The sequence below is a fragment of the Nycticebus coucang genome, chromosome 10 (assembly GCF_027406575.1).
Source record: "Nycticebus coucang isolate mNycCou1 chromosome 10, mNycCou1.pri, whole genome shotgun sequence".
Taxonomy (NCBI): Eukaryota; Metazoa; Chordata; class Mammalia; order Primates; family Lorisidae; genus Nycticebus; species Nycticebus coucang.
In genome coordinates this window covers 23,487,583-23,499,967 of record NC_069789.1, presented here as the reverse complement: position 1 = coordinate 23,499,967, position 12,385 = coordinate 23,487,583, and the positions used below count along the sequence as shown (strand labels likewise).

General features: G+C 41.1%; 2 protein-coding genes across 4 annotated transcripts in view; both read right to left on the bottom strand.

The window, feature by feature from the left end:
- The window catches only part of RYR2 (ryanodine receptor 2), an 830,565-nt gene that overhangs the window by 96,657 nt on the left and 721,523 nt on the right, over nt 1–12,385 (bottom strand). For all 3 annotated transcript variants that reach the window (XM_053605591.1, XM_053605592.1, XM_053605593.1), the window contains exons 74-76: nt 10,757–10,853; nt 4,441–4,544; nt 2,829–2,880 (exon numbers count right to left, since the gene is read on the bottom strand). In XM_053605591.1, the coding sequence (XP_053461566.1) occupies nt 2,829–2,880; nt 4,441–4,544; nt 10,757–10,853 (253 nt within the window). The remainder of the gene's footprint in view (nt 1–2,828; nt 2,881–4,440; nt 4,545–10,756; nt 10,854–12,385) is intronic.
- On the bottom strand, nt 5,883–9,623 carry LOC128596143 (serine/threonine-protein phosphatase 4 regulatory subunit 1-like). Its single transcript, XM_053605594.1, is given in 2 exon segments — nt 5,883–9,142; nt 9,145–9,623. Coding segments are annotated over 2 exon segments (2,784 nt in total). The 5' UTR covers nt 9,530–9,623; the 3' UTR covers nt 5,883–6,743.

Genomic DNA, 12,385 nt, shown 5'->3' with positions numbered 1-12,385 from the left:
TTTTTGCAGTTTTTTGGCTGGGGCTGGGTTTGAACCAGCCACTCTCAGCATATGGGGCTGGCACCCTACTCCTTGAGCTATAGGCACTGCCCTTTTTTTTTTTTTTTTTTTTTTGAGACGGAGTCTCCCTATGTAGCCCTTGGTAGAGTGCTGTGACATCACAGCTCACAGCAACCTCCAACTCTTGGGCTTAAGTGATTCTCTTGCCTCAGCCTCCCAAGTAGCTGGGATTACAGGCGCCCACCACAACACCCAGCTATTTTGTATTGTAGTTGTCATTGCTGTTTTGCAGGCGTGGGCGGGGGTTGAACCTGCCAGCCCCAGTGTATGTGGCTGGTGCCCTAGCTGCTGCACCTCTAAGTTCATTTTTTTTGTATTTGACTCAAAGGAATAAAGTGAAATTCTAACTGCTACTTATACAAGGTGTAGGGTGTCCATATAGTTTGTGGCACATTTTAAAAATGGCACATGAACTTTATGGACACCCTGTATTAGTTTAAAAAATGGCACATGAACTTTATGGACATCCTGTATTATTCTTTATACATAAAAATGAAAAAGTAACTATTCTGTTATTTTGAGGTATCTCAGATTTTTTTTTTTTTTTTTGAGACCGAATCTCACTTTGTTGCCCTTCATACAGTGCCATGGCATTACAGTTCACAGCGACCTCGAACTCCTGGGCTCAAGAGATCCTCTTGCCTCAGTCTCCCACATTTTTAGAGATGGGGGTCTTGCTCTTGCTCAGGCAGTGCTCGAACTCCTGAACTCAAGCCTTGGCCTCCCAAAGTGCTAGAATTACAGGCATTAAAAAAAAAAAAAAGTTTTTTTTTTTTTTTTTTTGAGATAAACAAGTCTGGCTCTGTCGCCCAGGCTTGAGTGTGATGGCATCATAGCTCACAGCAATATCAAACTCCAAGGCTTCAGGTGATCCTCCTGCCTAAGCCTCCTCCAAGTAGCTGGGACTATATACACCCAACACAACACTTGGCTAGTTCTTCTATTTTTAATAGAGACAGGGTCTCACTCTTGCTCAAGCTGGTCTCCCACTCCTGAGCTCAAGGGATCCTCCTGCCTTGGCCTCCCAGAGTGCAAGGATCACAGGCATGAGCTGCTGCTATACCCAGCCCAAAGCTGAAATTTTTGCTGGCTAAGAAGGGAATGGTGATTAGTAACATAGGCCCCAGAGGCACAGGGCCTGGATCAGATTTCTGTGCTGTCAGTTAGGAGGTGAGCGGTCTTGGGCAAGTTCCTTCATCCCTGTGTTCCCATTTCTTCATATTTAAGAAGGGATAAATAAAAGAGTGCCTGGGTTCTCAAGAGGAGCTCATGATTTAATATATATAAATTATTTGCCAGTTAGAACAAAGTATCTGAAAAATAATAAACTTAATCAAATCTCAGCTTCTATTACCATTATTGGTTTGGAGTATCATGGTGACCAGAAGAAAGGGTTATTAATCATGATCTATAGAAAGAAGAAATCTACAGTTTTTAAAATTAGATTGCCCCATCCCATCTAAGTATTTCTTAACACTTGGGAGGCACTCAGTCCATCAGTGAGGTGTAGGAGGCAAATAATGACATGGAAGTTACAAATCAGAAAAATACACTTAATTGGAAGAGTCACATCCTCTGGGCATGGAGATGAACTAGGGGTGGGATAAAGGGTACAAAATCCTTGTTGCCCACACTATGATACATTCTAAAGATTTATCATATTTTTTCATTCATTCGACAATTACATACTGAACACTGAATGTCAGACAGGAATGTCTCATCACATGTCTGACATCCCCACGGATGTCACACGGCTCACAGGTAACCTTAAAATGTGCGAGAATTTTTGGGTGTGGTGCCTCACGCGTGTAATCCCAGCACCCCGGGAGGCCAAGGTGGGAGGATCCCTTGAGCTCAGGGGTTCAGCCTGAGCATGAGTCAGACCCTATCACTACTGAAAATAGCCGAGCCTTATTGCTGGCACCTGTAGTCCCAGCTACTCAGGAGGCTGAGGCAAGAAGATCACTCAGAGCCCAGCAACTTTGAGGTTGCTGTAAGCTACAATACCATGGCACTCTACCCGGGGTGACAGAATGAGACTCGGTCTCAAAATAAAAAAAAAAAATGTTGAAGATTTATTTTGTCATCTTCCCTCTTCACTCCAGGCCTGTAATTACTCTGGTGCTCCCAGCTCAGTATATGGTACCCAGGTCAGACACCTCACTTAAACCTCCGTCCTCTTTGATACCAATTCCCTTGTTCATTCTTTTGTTGAGAGGAGCAAATGAAATAAACATTCAGTAATATCAGCTGTTACTGCCTTTGCATGGCCAATTCATGTTTTAACATTCAAAGTCTTCCTTAAGCAGGCCTTCCGACCATGCAATGCAACCCGTTCTTAATACTCTGATAGTTCCTCTACCATTAAACATATCAGAGTTTTTCTATAATTATTTCCTTAAATTCTGTCTTCCCTATGGGGGGACAAACTCCAAGAAGACGTGATGTGTGCCTTCTTTCCTATTCACATGTTATCTCCAGTATCTTGAGGTCCAGTGAATATCTGTTGAATGAATGAATGTTTGGAAAATCAGCGAGCTCCCCATGAATAAAAATCTAAAGTAGGGGACAATGGTTACCTGTTGAGGAAGTTAGAGCAGAGATTCATGCAACAAGTGAAAAGTTGATATTAATGCTCTTTTTGTTTCTAAGATTCATCCATGTTTAGTTTTAAACCACAAATACATACATTCTTATCTTTTTTCAAATGACAATGATTTTTAAAGTATTAAAATTAAACATTAAAATCAGAAAGGATACTTATTTACCTTTGCCATAATGTCTGCATAAGCCATGTATAAAAAATCTTCTTCCAGTTTGCTATGGAAAGCAAGTAAACAACCATCAGTTTTTAAGTAGAAGAATAATCATATGTAAAAAGATCATCAATGTATAAAATAATCTTTTTCCTAACAAGTATGCCTTTTAAACACTAAATGAACACAAAACAGAGACAATAGTAATCATTCAGAAATAGTCTAGAAGCAGAAAGCAAATACATAGGGGTTCCTAAAGTGCCGTCCCATCTTACCTCAGAGAAGGGCCTTCAATTCTCAGAGAATAAATGGTCTTTTGATTTACACACAAATGTAATAACTTTAATTTTCTTCAGACTACAAAATTTGAAACAAGCACATTTTAATGAGGTAGGGGCTTTTGACATCAGGAGTGAAATTTGACAAGTGATTGGAGAGACTTCCCAAATATTATTACAGTTAAAAAAATAAGATGATCACAATGATGACCCTTAAAAATTAAGAAAGGTCAGAATATGTTTATTATTGTCTTTTTCACAGGTATGGAAACTTTAATGCATAAAAAAATACCTAAAATTTTCAAAGTTATTTTAGCAGTTTTAAACTTGAGCCATGAGAAAAATTCACTTATGAGAAATAACCTCATTACCTGAGAATGCCAGACAGAGTTGCTTTATGCTTAGGGATGAGATGACTTTGTTAGTTAAAAAAGAATGAAAGAGAGAAAGAGAGAAGTAGTGAGAGAAAGGATGGCTCACACTGCTAAGAGGGAGGAATGTATATCATTATGGCATGCAAAGAGGTCAAATGAACTCTTCAGGAGTGGTGAGAAAATTTATGCAGATATTGGTTGAACGTCAAATTATCTTCCAGGTTCTGCAGAGAACGGATGAGGCACAGGGGAAAGCAGGTTTTCTTTCACCTGACAGATCAATGTGCTATAAGCTCTGCAAGGTCCTCTCCACACAGCCAACCCAGGCAGTGCGCCTGCCCTGGGCAGACGCTGAGCACATTTTGATCATTGGACCCAAACGCGCCTTTCTTTAACTCCACAGAGGGCTCCCCTTTGTGGCTTTGGTAAATTTGTCTGACTATGACTACAGAAGGCCTCAAATAAATAAATAAATAAATAAGAAATGGGCAATGCCCTTAAAATAGATCAGAGATATTTCCAAGTTGAAATGATGGCTCACCCAGCTCCTAACGGTGCTTTAAGACCCACTGACAATAGATATATCATCTGCCCAGGAAACGTTGGGTCACCGTCAGTGTCCATGCACTCCCAACACTGGAAAATAGTTTGGTTTCTTTTTCTTTTTTTGGTTTTATTTATAAAGGCTGTTTGTGATTAGAGTGAAACACCATTTACAAGAAAAGCCAGAATCAACTGAATCAGCTAGTCGCAGACTTGTTAAGGAAAACTAGAACTCCTAGGTAGGTGTGAAAGCCTAAAATTGGACGAATGTTCATCCAGGGGTGCAGGGCAGACAGGTCATATTTGAACAACTGTCTCCTCTAACAAGAACAAGATGAAACTGGAACACGAGTACATGAAGCACAGAACACTCAGACACGACTTTCTGTCTTTGCTCCCCCACCCTCATCTGAACCCGCCCAATCATACCATTTCTCTGTCAAAGCCGTCCGGCTAAACAGAAGGATCAGCTGATGCAGAGGATCCACCCTCTTAGCGCCTTCATCTTCTTCTGGAGGTTCAGCCCCAGGTTTCTAGAAAAAAGTCAAATTTGTAAAATTGCACATTTAAAAGAAATGTTCACTCAGGATCAATTTCCTGTTGTTGTGTGTGTGTGGATTTGACACGCACGATACAAGCTCTATGTGTATTTGTATGGATGTGCGTGTGGATGTGAGTTGTGTGTATATAAGATAGATAATGCAATATATCAAATAGGAAGGTAATATGTGTTAACATGGCTCACTATGAAGTTTTGGTCCATTATAGCTGGAAGCACAGTCACCAGAGTCCTTTCGATTTATCCTTGCAAGTTTCAACTTGCTGGACTTACTGGTGTTGCTGGGAGGGACTTCCTTTGTTTCCATCCATGCAAATTTTATGTTTCTTGATTTTTGTGTATCTCAAAACTTTCGTAATGACCCCCACATACCTATTACGTTACCAATGAAAAACGATGCAGCTTAAAACAGATATTTAATAATGTGACCAAAAAGCGTATAGGCAAGAATAACTTAAACAATTTTAAAATCCTGAATATCATTCTTACAAGCAGAATTATAAGAATTTATAAGCTCCACAAAGCTAAAATTTGTGTAGCAAATACACTCTCAGGTAGTTACTATCAGAGTGTACTTGCTACACAAATTTTAGCTTTATGGAGGGCTCGATTTAACAAATATTTGCAATAAAATGCTGTCATCCAAGTATAAAAATTTAGCCCACATAACAATGCAAACTGCTTTACAAGTAGAACATTCTTTTTGTCTACACAAAGAATGACAAGCAGAGAATACTAAATGAGCCAATTCTTGAACCACTAATACATTTTTGTTTTCATTTTCAGATACTTTTAAAACTTAACACTACTTTAACAGTGAGGAGCATTGTTAAACATTTGTACTGATGGTAGAATTAATTAATCCTGATTTTTGTTGCATGATTTAATGAGTTTTATATATTCAACTTACTCATTCTGACCGATTTTCTCTATCTATGGTGTTTTTTCCTAGATTAATACTTAATGTTGTGGGCACCACCAAATTTCTTCAAGGCATCCAACTATGCTATATTTGTTTTGATTTTAAAGAAAAATAAAATTCATTTTAAAAATATGGGGACATCAAAATAATAAGAAGTTAACTGAGGACTCCATACTGAATCTGAGTCAAAGCATTCTATAATAGACATACTCTTATTTGACAATGTGAATGTTACTTTCTTTGCATTATTATTATTATTGCTTAATATTTCGATGTAACAATCGTCTGATTCCTTCTCTGAATGTGTTTATGTTCGTTCGTTCTTTATGAGGTTTTTGTTTCTAATCCTTATCTTAAACATTGTAATTGTTTTTTTTTTTTTTTTTTAGATCTTATTAATAAATTTTATTTGGACAAGAGAACTTGTGCCACAACAGTTTTAAACAGCATGATTAAAGACTGTAGCACTCCCAAGAGTGGTCACAGGTATGTACAGTATGTGAAGAAAAAGTTGCACCTCAGAGCTGATCATGATCAAGTTAAAGACACCTGACATACAGTACATGTGCTAATAAACTTCCTTCAGGTCACGACCAGCATGAAAAAATCAGGACATAGATACTCAGCAAATGTTCCGTAAATGTGTACAGCAATATGCTGCATTTAAGAGTTAAAATCAGAGTCTACTTTAGTGTTAGCATCAAGCCCTGAGGAGAAATCCAAAAAATCTCCTTTCCCATTTACACATGTCAGGAACTATTCACACTGAGGGCCAGGCTGGGCAGCTGGCTACAGAACCCAACAGGTCTTTGTGCCTGGGAGAAACAGTCAGGGCTAATACTGAAGGTCTCTTTCATGTCCAGGTGCACATCTGCCTCTGGCTGTAAGAATTTCATTTATCGGCCATTAAATAAAATCAGGAGAAAGCAATCCAGGTCTCTGGGAATCTCGTCCCTTCCATAAGGAAAATGCTCTGCCAATTCAAGTTTCACTCAATCAGGAAGACAGAAGGATTTAAGGCTTCGGTGACAATTAGAATCCTCTGAGAAATTATTTTCCCTTAAAGTCAAGGTAAGATCATGTTTGCTGTACTTTCTCTTGACTCTTAAAAGCCCTGGTATTGGGTGTAGGGAACTTGCACCTGCATTAAGTCTGCGAGAGGAAGGGGTTTCCTCCCCAACAAGCCACCGCAGATCACTCGGCAAACCTCGGCTCTCGGAGAGGCGGGAAAGACATCGAGGCTCAAGCCTTTTAGTAGGTTGAGGAAGCTGTGCTCATGGCATCTTCAGAGATTTTAGTACTGGCGGGGTGGATGCTTGCAAAATACTTGACATCACTGTCACGATCCATCTGAAGAGCCATGATGGTCTGTTCCACGGCCTCCTGATGACAGCTGGCTGAGGCTAAGAAATATTCTTTCTCCAGTAGAGATTGCCTTAGTGTCTTTGCAAGCAGCACTCTCACATTTGGAACCCTGTCATTTGCTAAGGTGAGCAGATGTGGCATCAGATGCACAGCGAACTGGTCCATGGGAAGACAGTCATCTTCAATGACAGTCTGGCAGACAAAGACAAAGGCCTGCCGGCCTGACCACTTGGGACATCTGCCAAAATTCTCCACCAGCTCATTGATGAGGTCCACCCCAAACGTCGGAGGCGTGGCTGCGTGCAGCTTCTTCACCATCTCGCTGACCAACTTGTAGGAAATCCAACGAACAGAAGAAACTTTGTCTGCACACAGATTCAGAGCAATGGGACGTAAATAGTCATAAACATCTCTGGGACTATATAACTCTAGAAGTAAAATCAGCTGTTCGGCCAGTTCAGCTCGAAAGCACCAATTTCTACTATTATCTGTCACCAAAAACTCTTGAAGTTGATAAAGATATTCTCTTCTTTTGTCAATATGAAGAAGCTTCAGAAAATCATGCAAGTGTTTAAGGACACCTATCCTGACTTCATCAAGGTCTTTTAAAAATCCATTAAAAATTGGAACCAGATCCGCAGCTGTCAACTGATCTCCGAGAATAACTGCAAGCTCGTGGATGGAGAAGGCTAAAGTTCTGCGAACTTTCCACTGCATGTCTGATGCCAGAGTCTCGTAGGTCTCTCGGAGGCAGTGCCAGTTTTGTCTGCCAAGCGTCAGGGCCACACCTGGAAGGCTGTATGCACAGTGCTTAGCAATTTCAGTGTCAACCGTCTGTGCACGCGAGGGGTCAGTCATAGACAAATACTGATCTAATAAAGCCTGAGGTACAACATCTTGTACTTTAGTTCTCCTTTCTTCGTCAGGGCTAAAACTGCTGCTGGTGCTCAAGTCTGAATCATTGTGAATATAGCAGAGAGCAGAGTCCATACTCTCAACAGCATCGCTGATTAAAGGCACAGAATCATCTTGATTTATTTTACAATTTGGTAGCTCACTTATACCCAGTTCGTCTTGCAAATCACTTTTCTTTTCTGTACTGATGGTCTCTTCCTCAGCATCCAGGCTAGAAGCACGCAGCGCGGCAGACAGCACGTCCACTTGTGCTTTAACATCTGGATCATCAATGTGGGGCTCTAGATTTTCTATCATTTCTTCAAGCTCCTTTCTGGTAGCCATGGTGATGTTTGGAGACCCTGGCCTGGGGACTTCAGATGTTTTCTCTGGTCTCTCTGGGCTGAGCGCTTCCTCAGAGTTCTGTTCAAGCTCTGTATCTACATCTATTTCAGGAAGAGGAGTCCTCCAGAAATGGAAGGAGTTGTACAATTCCTGATCTAAGACTGCTGAGTCTTGTGAACTGGTGCCAATCTCAGGTTGTAATGTAGGTTTGTAGTTCCCAGGATTTTTATCATTCTCATTATTAGCTGCTTCCTGATTAGATTCTGAGGACATGGTACACAGTAAAGAGCTGTCCACACCTGGACATTCCCTGGGTGTTTCAGCAGCATGGTCTTCCACTGCGTCCTCCAGTTCAACAGTGGAACTACTAACAGTGAGATTGGAAGAAACATCCTCTGGCCTGATCTGCACATCCTCTGGGACTTCTTGACCAATGATCCTATTTCTGTCTTCTACTGACGCATCTTCTGAACTTTTGCTTTCTTCCTTAAAATACTGGCCTGAGCTAGATGGATTAGCGAAAGTAGATATGAAAGGTCCCAGAGACTGAAAAGCTGCTTGGCGAACCCAACGTGAAGGATCACTGATCAGATTAATAAACAGTGCTGATAATTTAGTCCGTCGGATTTCCTGACACGTTGCACATGAAACCGCCATGAAGCATTCAGCACAAGCTTTCCGGACTCCCCACACATTATCAGAACAAAGCTGGAAAAATCTAGGCAGCAACATCTCCTCAGTAGCTTGCTGGCCAACTACACTACAAATATCTCCAAAATTGGCAGCACAGACCTTTCGAACATGAAACATTCTGCAATCACAGCACATTTCACAAAACCTAGGAAGGATAAGACGCTCTGTAATATCCTTCCCAACCATGGGAGCCATTTTGCACATTATAGCCACAGCTTCTGTTTTCACATCATCATTGCTATCTGGGGCGGTCAGCTCTATGAGGACGGGACACACTTTGGTCTCCACGTCAAATCGCTCAATTAGCTCCTGCTCCAGCAGAGCCAACAAGGCTGCCTGACTTGTTTTCCTCACTGATTATTCTGATCCGCAAGATATCTAACCACAACAGGTAATAAGTATTTGGAAAAAGCACATGGTATTGAAGGCCTGTTTTCTTGACAAAACAATGCAATATGAGGCACTTGCTCCATCAGCTCCGCTCTCACAGTTGGTTCTGAATCTTCAGCCAATCTGCTGATTCTTTCCAAAACAGCAACACAATCCCTTTCATCATCACAGACTTCCCTCAATGTGTCCAGCAAACTCCGGGCCACCATTTGTCTGTTAAAAGCGTTCTCACTTGCAGCATACTTGTCCAATCTCCCCAGTGGCGTCAACATTTCATCTTGTGAGACAAAGTCCAGGGATCCGTCCGCGTCCTCCTGCAGGTCCTCCTGGAGCAGCGAGAGGTCCGTCATCTTGTGGTCGCCCCCTCCTCCGCGGCCTCCCGGGGAGCCGGGGCTACATGGAGCCGCGCGAGCCGGGGAGCCGGTGGACGCGCGCGGGAGGGGCGGCGAGCTAAACATTGTAATTGTTATTAAATTTTAAGCCTTTTTAATTTTGTGAAGGCAAAAAAATGGAAACCTAATAAACACATGTATATGTAAAAAAAAAAAATATGGGGACATTCAGGTTGGTATGTAATAACTGGGTTAGTTTCTCCAGTACATTCTCTAATAATCTGTAAATGTAAAAAATAACTTTTAGACAAGAGACCTTTAACTTGGGAATCATGAAACCTCTGCCTAGCCTATAATGTTTTGAGAATGACTACAAATTTCCTTGAGAAAATGGCTTTTATTAGATTTTTTTTTTTGCAGTTTTTTGGCTGGGGCTGGGTTTGAACCCACCACCTCCAGCATATGGGGCTGGCGCCCTACTCCTTTGAGCCACAGGCGCCACCCTTATCGGATTTTTAAATGGGGCCCTGACTCAGACCGGATTGCAGGATTGACCCCCTGTGCTGTGCTCTCAGGAGTACAGTCTCCTTTTCAGCACTCCTCAGACAAAATTCCTACCTCTCATCCACCATGGCGATTTCCTCTTCTGTGTCCAGTCTAGCATTATTTGCCCTATTTTTTTTTTTTAAATCAGAAACTTTTTGTTAAGTTTTAGCTTATCTTTGGTGGGTAACTTCTTTACATTTCAGCTGTTTATAATTTCTGGGTTCCTCAAAAAACCCAGAGGGCCACATGAGGCGGTGTGATTATATTTGTTCCCATTTTGTTTTTTTACTTCAAAGTAAGATAGGTGCAGTGTGCATAGGAATTTGTTAATAGTTTTTTCTTTTTAACTATAATCCGGCCCTCCACACTCTGAGCGACAGTGAACTGGCCCCCTGTTTAAAAATTTGAGGACCCCTGTAAGCTGTTTAAAGATGCTTTGAGGAAGAATGTAAAAGAATAACTGAATCACATTTACCTAATAATGTGTGTTAGTCATTCTAAATTCTGAATTACTTGATGTTGATGACATCTGGAAATAGGAAGAGTGAGTTTTTCTATAAGCACTGAGTGTAGTCACAACTGAGATTTAAAAGGTTCCTAACATAATAAAACAATGTCTCTTCCTTCAAAGTTCTGTGACAAGTGCTCACATCAACACTGCAGACCCTTTTCCATTTTATGACCCCATTAAAAACATACTGCTAAATCTTCTATCAGCTTATCCTCAAAGTAATGTTCTTCTGTCTCAATCCAAGACTTTTCGTATCCCTGAAGAAAGAGATTGACAGCCCGATGCCTGAAAGATAAGCAGAATTTCAGAAAATGGGTTTAAAAAGCATAAAAAGGTATTGAGTAGTGCTTTGTTCTGGATTATCTATATACTAAAAAGATAAAATAAACTTGATTTTCCTCCTAAGAGACAATACTTTGCAACAAATAGAGTGGGCTTTCTCAACACATCAGCTCAAACTTAAACCCTGGCCGAGCCATGTCGAAGCTTTGTAACACTGATCAAGTTACTCAGCTTCCCAACGTCTCATCTTTCTCATTTGTAAAACAAGGATAACCTCATCTACATCTCAGTTTTTTAAGACTTAAAATGAGATAAAGGATGAAAAGTATGTTGGATAGGTGTTCATCCAAGGGCGGCTATGATCCCAGCAAGTGGCTCTTGCTGAGGATGTCATAAGTGCCAGAAAACACTGATTCCCATCAGAAACCAGCCCTGAAGATCCCAAAACAAAATGCTCTAAACGATCCTCGTGGGAGTATATAGCCAAAGATTAAACCCAAGACCCCTAATCATAAATGGCCAGCTGTGAAATAAAAGATCAGTGAAGACTAGAAGAAACAGTAAAACTCATCCTGGAGTTAATGAAAGATGTGAATAAGAGAGAAAAGAACGTTATGGCAATAAGGGAACATCACAAAACAGTATCAAACGTGACAGAGTGAGATGGGAGTCAGTGCTTTTTACATCCGAGAGATCCCACTGAAGATGGGAAGCTAAGCTTAATAATAATAAAAGTGGGCTGAGGACTCAGGAGACATTAACACAGAGGTGCAGGAAGGGCCTGGAAAACCAGGCGGAGGAAGTGACGAGGTAGCTGGGATGGCTGGAAATCACCATCAATTCCTGTACGTGAAAAAGGCGTGCCAAAGGATGGGTTCAGTCTTCTGGGCAGGCCAGACGCCCCTGTGCAGCTTTAAACAGCACACATGCTGGGCTCTCGTAGAAATTCTGATTCAGTAAGTTGAGGCCTGATTATTTTTTAAGTGCATTTAAGCATATCTCTTAAAAGTGCCGGGCTGGAGAACCACTAGAATAAGGAACATCATTTGAAAATGGCACAGTAGAGAGAATGGATGCTCTCTGATGCCCAGAGAGAGAAAACTCTGTGACCCTGTAGATGTGCCCTTCAAATCGACAGTCATCAACTCGGTACAAGGCTTTGGAGGGAAGGATGGGGATGTGATGTCATTCAAAGGAAAACGGATAAGCCCTGGAGAATGACTGTATAGGAGTAACCAGCAAAGGAATGAGAATATGATTTCGAGCTAATATTCTATTTGACTAGATGGCGATACCACAGTTATGCAGAGAATTTAGAAGGAGCACATGGTTTGAAGACTCCACAAGTGTGACAGGATTGCAAGAAATACAGCTGTCTTAGCAAAAGAGAAAACATGATGTTCTCTCTGGTTTCTGGTTGTTTTTTCCCCTGCCTTATATTCATTCACTCCAACATGCACCGAATGTCAGTGTGCCACTCACTTTTCTCAGTGCTGAAAATATAAAACAGGAAACTCTGAAGAATCTCAAAGTCT